The 19,305-nt window shown below is 38.8% G+C and overlaps 1 protein-coding gene across 1 annotated transcript in view; it reads left to right on the top strand.

Annotated features, from left to right (window-relative positions):
- The window catches only part of Nsmaf (neutral sphingomyelinase activation associated factor), a 58,153-nt gene that overhangs the window by 1,119 nt on the left and 37,729 nt on the right, over positions 1–19,305 (top strand). The window contains exons 2-6 of the mRNA XM_048359250.1: positions 11,177–11,266; positions 13,458–13,536; positions 13,630–13,697; positions 13,780–13,816; positions 17,545–17,595. Coding sequence (XP_048215207.1) covers positions 11,177–11,266; positions 13,458–13,536; positions 13,630–13,697; positions 13,780–13,816; positions 17,545–17,595 — 325 coding nt within the window. The remainder of the gene's footprint in view (positions 1–11,176; positions 11,267–13,457; positions 13,537–13,629; positions 13,698–13,779; positions 13,817–17,544; positions 17,596–19,305) is intronic.

Here is a 19,305-nt window from a genome sequence, read left to right as displayed (position 1 = left end):
CTGCAGAGGCCCCGATGGAACTTGGGCCAAGTCCGGATTCTGCAGCCACGGTGGTCGCCGAGGAAGCCGTGTGCACTGGGAACACACGAGCCACGTTGCACTGGGGGGGGGGGGGGGTGGAGGGGGTGATTTTTCAGCTTGAACACCTGCAGTTGCCCCCCCACCCCATGCACTCAAACATTTCACCTCATCCATCTCCCTCGGTGGGCTGGAGCCCTGTGATCCCCTCGGAATTTCTTCCTCCTGACCTGGGGGGGGGGGGGATAGGTTCCCCCCCTAGGAGCAGCGCTCGTCTTGCACAGGTGGACATTGGCGTTCACATGCCAAGGACTTTGAAACACTTGAACCACCCTCACTCCGAAGTCATTTGTAACCATTCTGTGGTCTCTTTGGCACACAGCAACTCTGTTTTCGGTTATGTCAGTGGAAATAATTTGGCTAACTTTACCGCTTTGCCGAGGCAGGAAAACCTACTATTGTATGAATCGCTTTGTTTATGAGTGTACTTTGATCAAAGACTTCTTGACTGGGCAGAATAGTTCCTCACCGCCAAACATGTGTTTATCAGCAAGGCGCCCCAATAGTCCTGAGCATCAGTAATTGGAAAGAAAGAATTGGTGCCATGTGTCATATATTTGGGTTCTACTTAATGACTGCCCAGGCTCGTACTACTCTGCCCCAGGGCTTTGCAACCTTAGGCCAGTGCTAAGGTTGGATATTAGTGGGTTGCCAGCTGTAGAATATGGATTTGAAGTGCTGGCATCTTTCAGACTCCACGAACTGCCATTTTAGACACCTCTAATTGGAAATCTAGGAATAGAGTAATAATTTTTTTTCTTCATATCTAGTTGTGGCAGTAGGACTGTGGCTGTTTCTATCATGGGTGTAGAAATTTAAATAGTTGAGGTATTGGTCTACTTCTATAAACATAGGCTAAATGATGCAGCTGTGGTTTCTGAGCTGTCATTTTGGGCTAAAACATGAATGACCCTGAATTCTTTGCTGGGCTTCTAGTTTTACAGCATTTCTGCAATGCCACTGTCACTTTAGAGGACATCGGGGTGTATAATTCTTCCAGTTCTACAGATATTAGATTTCTTTTACTCAATCTGCTTGCCTAACGAGTTGTCATATTAGTTATTATAATGAATATATTAATGTACTCATTATGTTAAGAATATTTGAGAAGACAAAATACTTCTGTTTAATCTTCCATTTCTAAGGTGTCTCATCTCTTTATGAGAGTAGAGATGTGCCAGGCATTGAGAAAGGAAATAAGTTACAGAACCAGCTAATTAGTTGGGAATCTGTATAAAAGGGTTCATTTTTCTCTCATAACCCAATAGCAGGAGAGGGAATAAGAGTTGTAAATAATTTGAAATAAGTGTTGTAAATATTTTGAACACTATTTTTTCTTTTGTCTGACATTTATATAACTATGTCAATCAAGTTTCTTGCAGGCCTATATATTTGCATCATATAAAATTTTACATCCTTTTGCTTTTTGTTTTTTGGTGGTCAGTTGGAGGTAAGAGTCTTAGGGTCTTTCCTGCCTTGGTGGCTTTGAACCATGATCCTCAGAACCTCCTAAATAGCTAAGGTTACAAGTGTGAGCCACTGGTGCCTGGCCATCCTTTTGATTTTAACTCTTCTGGGTTAGGTTTTAGGAATATTTTGTATAAGTATCTTGTTGTATTTTGATTATATTTACTTATTTATTGCCAGTCCTGGAGCTTGAACTCAGGGCTTGAGCACTGTCCCTGGCTTTTTGCTCAAGGCTAGCACTCTGCCACTTGAGCCACAGCGCCACTTCTGGCCATTTTCTGTATATGTGGTGCTGAGGAATCGAACCCAGGGCCTCATGTATATGAGGCAAGCACTGTTGCCACTAGGCCATATTCCCAGCCCCCTTCTTGCATTCTTGGTGGAATTGTTTTTTCTTTCATTCCTGAAGAATATCCTTTAGAAGCTACTCCAGTTAGCATCTGAAGATAATGTGCTGACTGTGTTTTTATCCGTTTGAACTTATCGCTGTTTGCCTTTGTAAGGAAAATCCATCTTGTTGGCTATTTTGAGTATTGTGCCAGCAAAGGCAAATGGACAGGGACTATACCATAGACGTGCTGGAGAAGCTTTAGGTGAGGGATATGTGTAGAGAAAAGTCCCTACAGGTGTGGCTTGCCCAGCTCGTGCCTATCTGACCTGGCCACTTCACACTCCAGGAGAAACCTGGACCCTACAGGCATCGGGAGGCAGTAAAGCAGGGGAACTGGGGAGCAGCTGCACTCCGAAGCTCGGCATTGGTGACTGTGGGTTGTCTTTAGCCCCCAAACAAGGCAGCAAGGCCCAAATCCTGTGATGAGGCAGGGGTTACTGTGTCTGTGCTCATGGGAAGGGAAGCACCAGCACTTTCCCTGGCATGATTAGGCTGACCAGGATTGAGTGCTTGAAGCCTAAAGTCATAGCAGGATTCAGGGACTTTTTTTTTTCCCCTAGTCCTGTGGCTTGAACTTGGGGCCTGGGCTGTCCTTGAGATTTTTTTGTTCAAGGCTAGCCCTCTACTACTTGAGTCACAGCTCCACTTTCAGCTTTTTTGGTGTTTAATTGGAGATAAGAGTCTCATAGACTGCCTTGCCCAGGCTGGCTCTGAACCACATCCTCAGAGCTCAGCTTCTTGAGTAGCTAGGATTACAGGCGTGAGCCACCGTTCCTGGCTCAGGGGAGCTTTGCAAGAGGTTTCCTCTTCTAGCAAGCCTGCAGTCATCAACTATTGCTCACGACTAATTATTCTTTGTAAGTCTTTTCTCTAGATGCTTTTAAGACACCATCTTTGTAGTCTTTCACTGTTCATCTACCCACAAGTTAGATGGTTCATTTTTATAACCTCCTGGTTATTTTATTTTCTTAAACATACATATGGGTTTGTCTGATCCATAGTATGACAGCTGTATAGGTTTGATTCAGTAGTTTGTTGGTTCCCTGACTCTTAAATCAGTGATTGTACTTCCTTATGGGTAATGATTTATGAATTTATATTTTATTTATATATTCCTTTATTATCTTTAAGTAGCTGTGCAAAGGGATTTCATTTCAAAATGTTAGGTTATAAGTGCAGTGTACCTTTTGGTCCTTAGATGTTTTTCCTTGGGAATTCTTCTAAGCCGAAGCTTAAAGTGCATTTTTCAGAAAGTTTGTATTTGTTACATTTGCTGGCCTTCTGCTTTATGTGTGTTTCATACTTCTTTCATCTTTGTTTTTGAGACTAGATTTCAAAACATGATGGCTCAGGCTGGTCTCAAGTTCATTATGTAGCCCAGACTGGCCTTGACCTCATAAGCTTCTTGCCTCTGCCTCTCAGTTTCTGAGATTACATGTGTGTGCTTGTTACTGATGCCTTTAAACTCAGATTTCTTGAACAAATCTGTCACCCAGAGGATATTTAGAAGAGATTTTCCCACCAGAAGAAAGGAACTCTACTCAATTTCCCAAGACTGCTATGGGTTTTACAGACTAAAGAAGAAATGAAGCCTGAAGGTACTTTCAAAGAAGGCAAACCAGTAGCAGCCAGCACAGATGTATTTAGGGTAGAAAGACAAGGCAGGATATTAGGAAAGAGGGAGAAAAAGCCAGCACCACCATCTGACAAACTGTCAGAAGGCTAAAGGCTCTTGGGTGACTTTAACTCAAAGGTACTATGTCCTCTCATTGGACTAGGAATTTTCAATTCAGAACTAGTCACCCGAGTGTATAGTTACCTAGCAATCTCCCATTTATCTTGTTTTGATACCATTACTCAGCCCTATATCAAAGGTCCTGGATTGGCCTTACAATCAAATGGTCTTATGACATGGGTATCTATTCTTTAGGTCCCTTTTTAGGTATTATTTTCAGTCACATATGTACAAAAAAACAGATACTTTCTATTCTCAGATGTAATTACTGTAGTATTTAACATCAGAAAGAGAAGGGAGGGTGATACAAAGAATTATTGGATGGTTGCTAAGATTTCTGGTTGTTCTAGTAATTTTTTAAGCCTTATTTTGAACCCAACTCAATTTTCAATGTAGTTTCTAATTTCCTTGTCACTTTACCCTAGTTATCCTGCCTCAAGCTGACTCTCTGGTTACAAGTGACCTTTGAGGTAATCTATTTTGTATTTCCTCTCTGTTTTTATCGTTGAAGAACCTAAGGCCTATGTCAGTAAAGTGATTTCACCAAGATCAAACAGTGAAGTCGTGCATGATGATCCATCTTGATTATCAACTTTTAGTTGGATTGAGAAGTACCTAGGACTTTAGTAGAACATAACTCTGGGTGCATCTGGGAAGGTGTTTTCATGGAGACTTAACCAATAGGGAAAGAATGGCTCTAAATGTGGCCAGCCCCATCCTGTAAGCAGAAGGCTGAGATAGAAGGAAAATAATGAGATTGCCAGCTACTGTCATATTTTCTCTCTTCTTCCCAGCTGCCATTGATGTGAGCCATTTTTCCACATTCTCCCTGCCTTGGTGGACCCAAACCTCTGAAACCAGAAGCAAATCTCTCCTTCCTTTAGGTTGTTTCTGTGATGTATTTATCACAGTGCCAAAAGGCAACACTTCATGGCTGAGCTAAAGTTAGCAGTGATGTTCCTCAACCCAAGTTTAATCCCTTGTCCACTGTAACATATTGCTTCTGTTTTAAATACAAGGCATGTGGCTTTCTGGTCAGTACTTATATTTTTATGATCTGTCTGCAGTGTAGATGATTGTGAAGTGGCTGAACCTGGTTTGTATGATAATCGTATTTTGGTTTTCAAAGTTATAGGCCATTGGACAGCAAGATGAGCATGCCCGCAGATTGTTAGGCACATGGAGTCTCAAGCTCCATCCCAGAGCCTCAACAGAATCCGGATTTTAACAAAATCACACACCAAAGGGTGAGAAGCAACTCCAGATAATAGTAATTAAACTTTCACCCTCATTTTCTCTTTTTTTCCTTCAAAATGTACTTCCCCTTCTTCATCTTCCTGATGTAGATAAGGTTCATGGAAGAATCTATCCTGGGCCTTGGCTCTTGATGTGAAAACGGAACAACTTTTGTAATTGGTGATATATCTTACCTTCTCATAGATGATTTGAGACTTGAAATGTGAAACAACTAGCTTTTTGGTGTCAACAAAAGGGGTTTTGCTATGTGAAATATTTTGGCTGTGCTGTCCATGGTCAGAGGAGAATGTTATTTCTTCAAGTCTGGTTGAATGATGGAGCTTTAACTTTACCACAAAGGGGAAAGGCTACAAAGGCCAGGTGAAATAGTGGAATTGGTTACCATGGAGAAAAGCAGCTCTTAGATGGTGCCTCTTCAGGGGAGGAGGGACCAGTAATTTACATGAGAAAAATGGATACTGGATACAAAGATGTAGTCAATCAGATGTCTGTATGCAAATATTAGAACATATATAATAAAATGAGTTAGGTTTTATTACAAAAGAAGATTAACATGCCTTTTGGAAGTGTGCTGAAACTTGACAGGATATGATTTGAGATTAGAATCTAGTGCTAAAAGCAACGGATACATGCAGAAATGAAAGACTGGTTAGCCAGAGAAGGGAATGGTTCAGAATGTCAAGAAAACTCTGCATCCAGATGGGAATTTATGACCAGAAAGAAAAAACACCTCAGGGAACATAATTGGAAAGAGGAACTGAGAGAATATTCAGTTACTAAAGGCTAAGTGTGTAGAAAAAAATGATAGGTGTGTACCTGGTGTAGATCAGAAAATAAGGAAGTGACAATGCTAATGTGCTGAGAGAGTGAGATCTAATTACAGTTTCTTGACTTCCCTTGTTGAAGCTTTAATTTATCTAAATGCAGAGAGCAAGGAAACCTAATTCTAAACATTGAAGAGAAGTATTAATTAAATAGCAATGCAGAAACCTTGTCACATCAAGTTACTTATTGGTGAGGCTCAGAGGGATTAAGAATACTGCTACACATGGAATGGAAGAAGAAATTGAAAGTTTCAAGGAAAGAAAAATGCTAATACTAAAAAATACGTTGGCTCAAGAAGTGTGGGAAACGGTCAAAAATGCAATCCACTGTTTCTAATCCAAATGATCTTTTCTGAAGTTACAGAAGTCAGGCAGGCAAACAAAGTGGCTATTCAAGTAGTTTTTCTCTGAGTTTCTATTTTCTTTCTTAATATCACATAAGGCCACACATTACTAGCTTCAGCAAAATAAAAGCCACACATAGAAGCTTTACAAATGCTACAAGTAAAAAAAAAACCCTAAAAACAAAACAAAATAAAACACAAAACAACAAAAACACCATTTTTTTTTTCTGAAGTTGTTTGAAGTGAGGTCCTACTTGACTACTGGCTAGTAGGCCCAGCCTGGTGCTGTGACATTGACTTATGACAGAGAAAGTGGGTGTTATTTTCTACTCTGTGACATCCTGAGACTAAGTCACACTGAACTTGATAAGATGTATGAAGATGTAGAGGTCTCTATTGGTTTATGACTTTTGCCATAAAATCCTGGGAGCTCTGAGTATAGAACCACTGAATTGTTTCAGGGATCTAGGAATTTTAAGAGCTGCTGGAAGAACATTCACACTCCTAGGTTTAGTACTAATTCTCCATGAGATAGGTTATTTATTTCAATTTATTGTAAAGGTGATAAACGGGGTTACAGTTACATAAGTAAGGTAATGAGTACATTTTTTTAAACACTGTTACCCTCTCCCTCATTTTCTCCTGCTTACCACTCCCCATTCCCCTTCCCCCAAGTTGTAAAGTTCACTTCCAACATAGTATCTACTAAGTATCATTGTTGCATTAGTTCATCTTTTGTCCTATTTCTGTGATTTCCTTTCCCTTCCATGGATCAGATAAGCTTATATACAAGACAAAGGGTACAGAAAACTAAACCAGAAAGATAAGTGAAACAGCTGCATACAGGACATCAAAAGAACCTTTTGTTTCCAATTCTTAAAGTTCATTTTGATACGCTTCATTATATATGATCCTATACAGTTAGCAATTGGGCTTTTGTGATCCCCTGCTAGGAATATCATAGCTATATTCTAGTTATTACAAATGAGGGAAATCATGCAACCTATATTTCTTTGGGCCTGACTTGCTTCGTTTAATATAATTTTTCCAGGTCTTTCCACTTTCTTATGAATGGGTGCCAGCTTATTTATAAGCCACTAAAAGAAGAAGCTGTTACCAGTTTCAGCCTGAATTTACTATGAAGTCATGCCAAATTACTGATGATTTTTTTGACAGCTCCACCAGTGGGTCAGAAAAAATGTAAACTGCTATAGATTTTCATCATCTGTACTTTAATGGGAAAAGTTTTTCTTTGTGATGTCTTAGGAGCAGAATCAAGAAGGGGAAAATTGATGTTAATAGAGCTAGTTGGAATAATACTGTTTGACTGTTGGGGTTCAGCAAATGATGCCTGAAAGTATAACTCTTTGGCACATAGTATACTTAAAAGAGACTGGGAGACCATTAGCAGCAGCCTCAGAAACAGTCACTGACCTTCCTCTGACCTCCTGCCTACTTAGTTTTATACTCAAGTGAGTCATGAAGCCAGAACTTCTTCCCCAAGCTGAGGCATAGAAACTGGAACTCCTCTCTCCCACAGCAATCCATAAAACCTAAGATCACCTTGTATTCTCCCTTACAGACCTTCCTTTTGGACAAGTTCTGTCCATCATTTGCAGGAGGAAAGAATGCTGCTTGGAAAAACCAGGAAGAATCTTGACAAGTCCTGTTGGTTCCCCCTGCCTTTTGTCAATCACATTTCTCCAAGGCTGTTCGTTGTTCTTTGAGCTTAAGAATTAAAACGTAATAATTTTTCCAAAGATTTTGAGCTTATTTCTGAAAGTTATCACATCATATGAAACTTTGATTAAACAGACTGGTTAGGCTTTTGTCTTGTTGACCTGTCTTTGTTGTGGGAGTGTCAGCTGGAACCCTAGTGATGGATGAGGATAGGAATCATACTGTTTCTACCCCTACTTTGCTGTCAGTGTGTTACTGGGAGAGGAGGTACTTCCTGTGAGGAGGGAGGGGGCAGGAGAAGAGAGGAGAGGAGAGGTTGCCTTTTGTCTCTTATTAATCCTTTTCAGAAGTAAATTGTTTTTCTAATTTGGTAAGCAGCTCTCTGGTGGAGGCACCATAGAGTACATGCTTGGCACAGCACTTTTTCTCCTTTGACCTGACGTCACATTTACATCTATAACCCAGACACAGGGTTGGTTAGCAAGTTACATCCACTGTGGGAACTACTGTCAACACAGTGTTGATATACCTTTGAATGCCCGCAGTCCCTGAGAGGCTGCCTGGAATAGAGCTATTTGTTAATTACGTGTTAAACACATAAGTGAAGTTTAAAATACAGGAGCAATTAGGATAAAGTATCTTTTTTTTTTTTTTCTTTAGTAAAGTTCACTTGTTCAAGGAGAAAATTTACCTGAAGAGAATGACTACACTTCTCTAAGCAGGAATTAAACTAAGACTATGCCAGGGCAAGTTTCCTTGGCAATACAGAATGAAGCCATACTGATACAAAAGATTTATTGTATTCTTTTTAAAGTATGGAATCCTGTACTCCATGGATTATAGTTTACAAATCATTAGTAAAATTTAGTTGTAATTTACATGGGAAAATGTCAATACCTTCTATTAAAAAGGTTAAACTTATTTGAAAATTTTAAATATTAAAAAATCTTGGTTACCTTTGAACAGTACTATTTCATTATATTGCTTTATGTTTTCTATTTCTTGCAAAATATACTGATAAATTTAGGAAGCAATAATTCATTTACTAACATGATGGCTTTGGTTCATATTTTGATTGTGAAAGAGCTAATTATCTCTGAAAATGACTTGTGCTTTGTAGTTACACATTTTTGTGGCTGCCTTTTTGAAGAACATTTACATTCCTTTTCTCTTTTTATAAGAGGAGAAGTAGGGAGATCGGGAGAGAAGGAAGGATTGAACAGCTGCAGGCCAAGCAAAGAGTTTCTAATCACTGAGATATTAAAAAAAAAAAAAGGCAAGTTAATTACCAAGTCTTCTCCTGATTTAACCTTCCTAGAAATTACTTATTATATCAGAGGACCATTCTTTGCCAATCCTAAATCTTGTGTTTATACTGAAGTTCATATGAACTATTGAGCATTTTATATTGTGCTCTGACAATGTAGACCCTGTCTCATTCTGTGTGTGTGTGTGTGTGTGTGTGTGTGTGTGTGTGTGTGTGTGTGTATGTTTGGACTTGAACCTATTTTATGACTAATTTTTGTTCACATATTTAAAAATAGAGATCACATTAATAAAAGTTACCTATTAGCATGGTAAAACTGGTTCCTGCAGTCATTAATTTTAACTTTATGAATCATGTTTCTTTTGGGTCAGGTTGTTTTTTGAATGAGCAATCTGTCATCACATATATAATTTCTTCTTTGTAAAGACATCTGTTAGTCTTTTTTGTTTCCTGCATTGTCTCTAGTTTTTTTGGATTTTGTTCATTTGTTGTTTTAAAAATGTCTCTAGTTCTTCAAGGTCCATTCTTCCTGCTTGTTTTGCCTCGTTTATGTAGTTATGTTTATATTAGAAGCTAGTGATCTTGGGCTGTCCTTTCACAAATAAGCGCCATCTTGCTACCTGCCATGCTACTCTTTGGAAGTTCTGTGACTTTACTGTTTTCCTCTTGAGTGGTGCTTTCACTATAAGCATCTGGGAATCTCATCTCTGAGCTTTTCTGAGTATGCCCATCTGCTTTCCATCTCCAATCCATCAGCTCTTATCTCTTGTGGCTTCCGTGTCTCTCTAGTTTGCTTTAGTCTGAATTTTACCACTTAAAATATTTTTGTTCACATTTTAGTGGTAATTCAAGAGGATAGAAAGAAAAGATATATATGTAACCTGCCATATTGAATCCGAATATCTTCCTCCAATAGATCAGGCTTCAAGATCACTGGCTTCAAGTCTCACACATGTTATCAACGCTTTCTCCATATCTCTGGATGTTGGGAATGTTCCATAGTATTTCTGTGAAACAAAGGATGTGTCTGTTTTCACTGCTTTCCCTTCTATTTCTTACTGTGTCAGCACAACTGAATTATTATGTTGCCTTATTGCTTTGTCTTACCTTTAAAGTATAAAGCAGTTATTAAAGAACTTAATTAAAGTCCATTGCATTCAGTGTACTTGTTTTACTTGTTTTTTTCTTTGTTTGCTTGTTTGTTTTTGTTTTGGTCTATTGTCGGGCTTGAACTCAGGGCATGGGCACTGTCCCTGAGCTTTTGATCACAAAGCCAGTACCCTACCACTTTGAGCCACGGCTCCACGTCTGGTTTTCTGGTAGTTAATTGAAGGTAAGAGTCTCATGGACTTTCCTGCCCTGACTGGCTTCGAACTGTGAGCCTCAGGTCTCAGCTTCCTGAGTAGCTAGTATTATATACATAAGTCACCGGTGCCCAGCTTGTTTTACTTGATAAACACCCTTGTGTACAAAGCATTCTTTTGGTAGTTCCCATCTTTAAGAAGCATGTGGTCTTGTGGGAGTAACAAGGATTCAGGTCACTATGAAATATGACCTTGAAAGGGGATGTGTGGCAGAGTAGAGATGGGGAAACACAATTGCAGAAACAGAAAGTGATTTCCACATTTTTTGACAAAAAGTAGTTTGGTTTCATAAAACTTGATACTTATATTAAAGATAATGCAACTACCTTGAGAAGAATTTAATATGGGACACAGGGTGAGAGTGCAGGGTCTTGAACCCGGGACCTCATATTCTCATTTAGCTTTTTTTGCTCTCAGTTGGTGCTCTACTACTTGGGCCACACCTCCACTTCTGGCTTCTTAATGGTTAATTAAGGATAACAGACTCATGGATTTGCCTATCTAAGCTGGCTTCGAACCATGATCCACTGGATTTCAGCTGTGTGAGTAGTTAGGATAACAGGCGGAAGCCTCTGACATTCAACAAGAATTTCCTGTTCTGGCATTGTGTTTGACCCATGGGATAGAGAGGAGTGTCATTCAGTGTATGTCTCACAAGTGTCTCTTCAGCTACAGGCTGGGAAAGCACTGTAGTGTCAGATAGTTTAAAGGTACTGTCTTCTTAGGCTTTCAAAAAATATAACAGAAAGGTCTTTTTCCCCCCACTTAGGTTTTCCTTGCTGCTGCTTAACTTGGAAGAGTACTACTTTGAGCAGCACAGAGCTAGTTATGTTCTGCATGTGGGCAGCCTCAAGGAAAGGTAAGAGAGCTGGTGGAGACCACCGCCCTAACAAGCCCTTGTCATGACGACTGATACTGGTAAAATTCAATGTAAGATCACAGAGGAATTGTCACTCGTCTTTATTACCCAGAAGGTAATGCAAATATATTGTTTTTCAAAACAGAAAGGTACTCATTCTCATCTCTGTGAAGTACTGGGATAGAACTCATCATTTTGACCTACCTCATCATTTTGTTCTTTATCCTTCTCTGTAGTCCAACAACACTCCTAAGGCTGTGTATATGAAACAGAAATGACCACATAGGCTCAGTTGCTGATGCATTTGGTCATTGATATGTGGGTGTTTCTCTTTGAGAATGTTTATAAATTTTACAATTCTATTTTAAAAGTTACTATTGGATAAGTTTGAGTATTATAGTCCATGTACTAAGTAACAGGAAAAAATATGACATAAAATTTCAAAAACTCTTTGAGAAAAGTTATAAACCTTCAAGATAAATTTTCCTACACACACCCACACCCACACCCACCCACCCCCACACACACACACATACACACACGTCATTGAATATGGGAAGCTTAAAGCTAAAGCAAATATTTCCTTCCCACAAAAGTAGAGGGTGTTCTACTTTAGGAGATGGGCAAGAAGGAGGAATTCTCAGAATAGAAAACTGAATTTTTCAAGCTTACTTGTTTGAATAGTTTGTTTCAAACCAGTAGACACTTTAAATTCTATGTAAATGTATCCAGAAAGCATTGTTTCTTGGATTTCCACAGATATAAAAATTCTTGAGTGCTGAAACCCCTTCTGTAAAATGGCATATTGGCATATAACTGACACATATCCTCCTATGTAAGTTGCCTATAGATTTCAGGGCATACACAACACTTCATTCTCAAGGATTCCACACAGTACTCTGCACATAGCAAAATTCAAGTTTTGCTTTTGCAAGTTTCTGGAATAGACAGACAAACAAACAGATCTAAGTTTGGCTCAGTCTGTAGATAGGGAACTTGGGATCTAGAAGGCCAGCTGCAATTGGTTCAGTGAAGTCGGGGAGACAAGAGAATCTTAGGGTAGACAAAGTGAGAGAGTTTATGAGGACATCAATGAATGGCTAAAGGAAAAAAAATCTAACTGGCACTGAAGAGATTTTAAAGAACAAAATTATACCTCTATATATTTAAAATTATACCTATAGATAGAGTGTACTCTTGGAAACTGACCATTGGTGAATTCTTTTTTCTTCTTGCATTTCATTAGTTTGATCTATAAGAGAAAAATAGTATGTAGATTTTCATTGCAGATGATTCATTTTAGCAAAAATGAATAGCTGCTCCTAAAATGCTTGAGTATGTTTCTTTCTAAAACTTTATACTAAAGCCCATATAAATGTCCCAGGAAAATATAAAAATGGTAAAATCTCTATCTGACTTATCTGGTATTATAGTAGTTGCTATGTAATCTTAAAAATCGCTTAATTATCGTGAAACATTTTTCTGTAGTTTCTTCCCAAAATCACTGTCAAAAGCATTTTATAATGTGCTAAATTCAAACTTAATTTTCTATCATCTTAAAAGGGAAAAATCCTTTTACCTAATCCATTTTAACTGTATAATATTGCTGTCTAAATAGTTCTTCCAGACATACAGAATTAAAAGCCAACAGAATTTACCAAAAGCCGGGTAGATAAAGTATTTATTAATGCTTTTGTTCTTTAATTTTCCTTGTAGACTAGTTGTGAAGACAAAATAATGTAATAAAGTTAGAATGTTGTATTTTTTTTTTTTTTTTTTTTTTTGGCCAGTCCTGGGGCTTGGACTCAAGGCCTGAGCACTGTCCCTGGCTTCTTTTTGCTCAAGGCTAGCACTCTGCCACTTGAGCCACAGCGCCACTTCTGGCCGTTTTCTGTATATGTGTTGCTGGGGAATCGAGCCCAGGGCCTCATGTATACAAGGCAGTCACTCTTGCCACTAGGCCATATCCCCAACCCAATAAAGTTAGAATGTAATAGAACAAATCAACCATAGTAACAACATGCACAGATTTCTCAAACCTCTAGGATGATGGACATAAAGGGAGGTGGTTGTTTCCAGACTGTCATGCCTTTCTTTTTAATCGTGTTGTTGAACTTTTATTAGCTGATGTATTATAGTCTACTTAATATATATCATTACTAACTTGTGACTCTTCTATTATGATTCCTAGGAAAATCAGAGGGTCTTTAAAAATATGTTCAAAATCAGTTATTTTTGAGCCAGATAAGATCTCCCAGCCCATCATTAAGGTAAATGCATTTTAAACATGAAGAGAAACGGGCCTGTAATTTTTTTTGTATATTTTATCTTTGCTTACTATATTTTCTTTAAATTCTATCTAGATTCCTTTGAGAGATTGTATCAAAATAGGAAAATATGAAGAAAATGGAGCCAGTAGACACTTGGCAAAGTATGTCATTTTCACTAACTGTTTGATTTTTTTCTTCAGCCAAAAAGTTTTGTATATCTGATGACTTTTGTCTACATTCTAGGGAAACATCTGGGGGAATTTTACTGAGGTTCAGTCAGGTAAGAAGCATCTTTCAACTTAACATTTGTACATCATACATGTATATGTGTGTATTTATAATTTTTCACATGATGAAATTGGTAGAAATCTAAAATAGATGTTTAAATGCCTTTAAGCTTTAATCGTTGAGAAATTCATATATATATATATTTCTCAATTATATATATATGTATATATAAAGATGTGATCCCCTGTAGAACCTTCAGTGTTGACAAAGTAAGTATGCAGTGTGTAGGTTTCTGCTTTTGACTTTAGCAGCCTAGACAGTGTAGGAGGGTTGCGATGAAGAAGTGGTAGTTCCTTCCTCCTGTGGCTTCCTGGTCATCTAGAACATGAAAGCACAGTGCCAAGCTATTTAATGAAGTCAGCCTGACTCAGAACAACCCAGAAATGATACAGGATGGGTAGTCTCATCATGACCCTTATGCTATAGCCTTTTGTTCATTCTAGATCTTTTCTTTCTTTCTTTGGCTGGTTCTGGGGCTTGAACTGAGGGCTTGGGCACTGTGCCTGAGCCTCTTTGTGCTCAAGGCTAGCGCTTCACCACTTGAGCCAAAGCTCCATGTCTGTTTTTGTTTGTTTGTTGCTTTTTTGTTGTTGTTGTTGCTTTTGAGTAGTTTATTGGAGATAAGAGTCTCATGGACTTTCCTGCCTGGGATGGCTTTGAACTGTGATCCTCAGATCTCAGCCTGCTGAGTAGCTAGGATTACAGGTGTGAGCCACTGGCACCTTGCTTCAGATATATTCTTTGTTTATTCATGCATCCTCTACTATGCTCAGTAGAGTATTGGCATTGGAGGACAGAGTAAAACACAGTTTTCCTCCTGTCATATAATTAGTCTATATGTAAATTTTTGTTTTGAATTTCAGGTAAGAATGAATAAAGATCTGCCACTTTCTTTTGGCTCTGGACTTGACCTTCTTTGTTAAAATCATGCATTAGCTGTGTTGCCTTGACTCACAAAACTCTCATTCATTCATTTCATTCATTTATTTACTTAATTTATTATACTGTTCCTGGTCCTGGGGCTTGAACTCAGGGCCTGAGTGCTGTCTCTGAGCTTTTTTGCTCAAGGCTGACACTCCATGACTTGAGCCACAGCTCCACTTCCAGCTTTCTGGTGGTTCATTGGAAATAAGAATCGCAGACTTTTCTGCCCTGGCTGGCTTTGATTCGTGACCCTCAGATGTCAGCCTCCTAAGTATCCAGGATTTCAGGCATGAGCCAACATCACCTGGCTATTTATTTATTTTTATTTGTTGCATACATGTGTTTTAGCTCCACAAGTTAGATGAGTACATTGCATTTTGACCAATGTCTCTTTTTCCATTGTTCTCCTCATCTTTCTCCATATACCCACAACTTATATAGTTCAACTCTCACATGTTGTATGTTGAATATAATGACTGTATTTGTTCAGCCTTCCTCCTTTCATTTGGAATGCCAAGGTTTATGTCTTGCATTGTTGAATTGTTCAGAGAGACATGAACCAAAAAATATATATATAAGAAAAGCTATGGGAGAAAAAGATACCCAGATGTCTTTGCTTCAGGATTGACTTGAAGCCTTTTTCTTGATATTATGTGGAGCATTTAGTGGAGGCTGCTTGGGAGGAGGAGAGAATTGACTCAGCTTGCTATGGATCACTGAATGCTTTGAGTCAGGAGTACTTGTTGGGTTTTTTGCAACAAAGAAAAATACCTCTTGAGGAAACATTTTTTAATATGTGTTGACTTTTGTTTTAAGAAAAGTGGGAAAATTCAGATTAGGTAATTTTCTGCTAGTACTTCCTATTTTAAAAAATAGAGTATAAAAATATTTCAGGAGCTGTCTTCAACTTCATATTGTCTAATTAGCATAGTATTCTTGGGAGCACCAATATTAATAATTCTATTCAGCTCTGTAATCACATGTCTCTGTATCTTATCATTCCATGACCTTTTTCTCAGACATTCTTCTTTTTGACAGAAGAGGTGCCTTTTCAGTTGGAAATGACGTTTTCCTTATAAAATGATCCATTTTAGCAAAGTTTTAATAACTTCAGGATTAGAAATAAAGCCCCCAAATCCTTTTACCTACTTTTAATAGTTTGTAGAAGAGATTTCAAATCAAAGCAGCTGAAAATCAGCCTAACATCAAGCGGTGCCTAGCCATAGCTACTCTCTCAAGTATTATTTTAAGCTTCTCGTGTTAAGTGTACAACTAGGCAACTTGTGTGGGGTTTTTTTTCCTAGATTATAAGTCAGAAACATAATATGCTTCAGATTTTGAGTCTTCTAATTTTTTTGTTATTGCTAGAATAACAAGGTGTGTGTGTGTATGCAAGCATGTGCACACAAGTATTAGTTCTTACTCATTGATTCAATAAAAATTATACTCATGGCCCCAAAGAAGTTGTTCAAAGCCTTACATCCATGAACTTTTTTCAATGGGAAAACAGTCGTGTGTCTTCTCCAATGTCAGGTAATGATGAATGTTACAAAAAAAAAAAGGTAAATAAGGTAAAAGGATATAAAAATGATAGTGAAGAGTGCTGTGTTACTTTGTATGGAATGGTCAGGCATCCCTTGCTGAGAAGTTAGCACGTGACCAGAGACTCTAGGCAGGAGGGAGTGATCACCCGCAGGGATTCATCTGTACTGCTGGCTTAGAGAGGATTCCTGAGAAGGTAGGGGGCTCTGGGGAAGCACGGAGGTAGTTGTGGCACAGTGGTGTGAGTGCATCAGCGCTGGGAGAGTTGAGGATAGTGCTTGCAAGGAAGCTGGAACAGGGGAGCCTTAGTAAGCTTTGCCAATAAGGGACAAAAAGAGAAAGCCAGCTGGGGAGCTGGGAGAGAAGGGGCACCATCTGGCTTATATGTGTTTGGAATCTCACTGAGGGCTGGATGCAGAACAGCCTACGGAGGGCAAGGATGGAGCACGGAGATCCTCGGGAGTGTGCACACCAGGATGGTAAGAAGTGATCATGACCATCAGAGGAGTGGATTCAAAAGGGTGGGGTGAAAGCTTATTATAGGCCCAAGAGTAGGTATAGGCAGCTCTAACAAAGAGTTTTGCCACAAAAAGGAATAGGGAAATAGCCAAAGGGGGATGTGAGACCAGCGGAGTGTGGTTACCTGTGCTTTGTATGAAATGGGAGAGGATGCAGCGTGGAATCCTAGGGACACAGTTACTGAATGACTCACAAGTGGATGCCCCCCATGCTGTGTGCCCTAGAAGAGAAGCTGGCCTTTGAAACTCCAAGCAGCCTTCCCTTGTAAACGGAGGAAAGGCAGGGATAAGGGGAGAGGTGTGAGGAGGTCCATGGTCGGGCAGGTGCTGCTGTTTGTTCTACAGAATTAATATACCATGTGAGGCCCCGAGTGGCCAGATATGAGCACCATGAACCCAGCTTACCATGACGGAAGAGATAGTTCATCCATTTTCTACCAGTGACTGTTTTACCCCTGTCTCATCTAAGCTGTGTGTAGATGAGCTTCCTTCTTGTTGATTTGGTACATATTATCACATTTATTTACCCAATAACAGTTTTTATTTTGATGCCCTGCTGGATCTCTTTAATATTTCAATGTCAGAACTTTAAAATCTTACTAATATTAATGAAAATGCTTTTGCAATGTGTTGCAATGACTTATAACATTTCATTTTATAGCATTCTGTTGCATACTTCCTCTTAACAAGGAAATTTCTTAATATTATTTCACAAATATTGATTTGTCTTTCTCAGGTATATTTTATTAAAGAACATAATATTGTTGCACCATATAAAATAGAAAGGGTAAGTAAAGTGTTTCCAATCCCAGAAATTTACATAGTGATTTTAAGAAATAAGATTTTGTGGTTCTGTTAACATTTGTAATCAGATCTAATAATATTGAGTACCTCAAAGCTTATCACACAGTTAAAATAAAATTATCCAATGGAGCTACAGACTTTAGTCCAAGAGAATTCAATTAACCTGGACCAATGTCTGGTTCTTAGCACTGGAACAATGTCTGGTTCCCCAGACTTCTAAAACAAACATACAGGCATTCTTTCAGCTCTAATTAAAAAAAAAAATTGTTTTGGTCCTGGTGTTTGAATTCAGAGTCTGGGTACTGTTCCTGAGCTCTTGTGCTCTGGGCTAGTGCTCTTACCACTTGAGCCACATCTTTTGTTGTGATTAATTGGTGTGATTAATTGGTGATTAATTGGAGAAAAGAGTTCCAGCTGGGCTGGCTTTAAACTGTGATCCTCAGATCTCAGCCTCCTAACTAGGATTATAGGTATGAGCCCCTGGGGCCTGCCTCTTTGAATTCTTTTTGTGCTTTAATTCTTTCCATCCCAGATGAATATAGGATAAAGAGATGACTTTGAAGGAGAGGTGTTTGTTTTGTTTTTTTATAGGACTTAGGGACATGGCTAGCTCTAAATTACAAAAGCTACTCTGGAAAAATGTAGCTTCACAGGCTGAATGGTGGCCTCAGTTTTGTGGCCAGCAGCTTATGTCATGCAGAAATTGTACATGCAGTGTCCTGGAGTTTTACATACAAAGCAATATTACATGTGCTGATTGCTCAGAAAAGATAAAGGCCAGCTTAATCACCCCCTGAGACTCCCCACCATTCCTGGGGTGCTTTCCCTCTAAAATCTCTGCTGAGACTGCCTGCGCTGCAAGTGCACCTGAGTATAATCTGTACACTTACAAATATGTGTATTAGGATTCTTTAGAGAAACAGAGCCAATGGGGTGTGCATATATGTGTACACATACATATATGAGAGTATACGCTACATATACATGTACATACATAGGGATGTATGTAAAGGAATTATTATAAGGAACTGACTCATGTGCTAGTTGCTAAGATGTCCAGCTCCAGGAGGAGCTAATGGTCTAAATTCAAGTTTAAGTTGAGGAAAAACCAGTAATCCAGTTTGAAGACAATCAGAAGTTTTTCTTTACATTAAATCATTTAGTGGGTTCAGGCACTGGATGGATTAGATATCTGAGGCCTACATACAGAGGAATAGTCAGGCTGCTTTCCTCATCCCATGGATTAAGGTATTCGTCTCACTCAGAAACGTTCTCCCTGATTTACATCTAGCAATAAAATTTCAACCCCATGTGACTGGTTGTAATAAAAAATTAGCCATTGCAGTACATATTAATCCATCCTCAGAGCACCTCCGTCTATGAAGTGACAGAACTGAAGACAAACAGACATTAGCACAGGGACAGGAGATTTACCTCACCCACTTCCAACAGTGGGAGAACATTGATGGGGAACAGAACTTGAATACTGTGGACCAAAGAGACCATTATAATAGACATATACAGATATACAGAACCTCTCCTAACAGCCACAGAACACATGTTCCTCCCAAGCACATGAGATATTCTCCAAGATGAAGCATATGATTGGTCACTAAAGTCTTTATGAATTTAAGAAGATGGAGCCATATCATATATCCTTTCTGACTACATTGAAGGTAGAACTCAAAAATTC

The sequence above is a fragment of the Perognathus longimembris genome, chromosome 12, assembly GCF_023159225.1.
Source record: "Perognathus longimembris pacificus isolate PPM17 chromosome 12, ASM2315922v1, whole genome shotgun sequence".
NCBI lineage: Eukaryota > Metazoa > Chordata > Mammalia > Rodentia > Heteromyidae > Perognathus > Perognathus longimembris.
The sequence above is the reverse complement of the archived record's forward strand: the minus strand, read 5'-3'. Positions and strand labels throughout refer to the sequence as shown.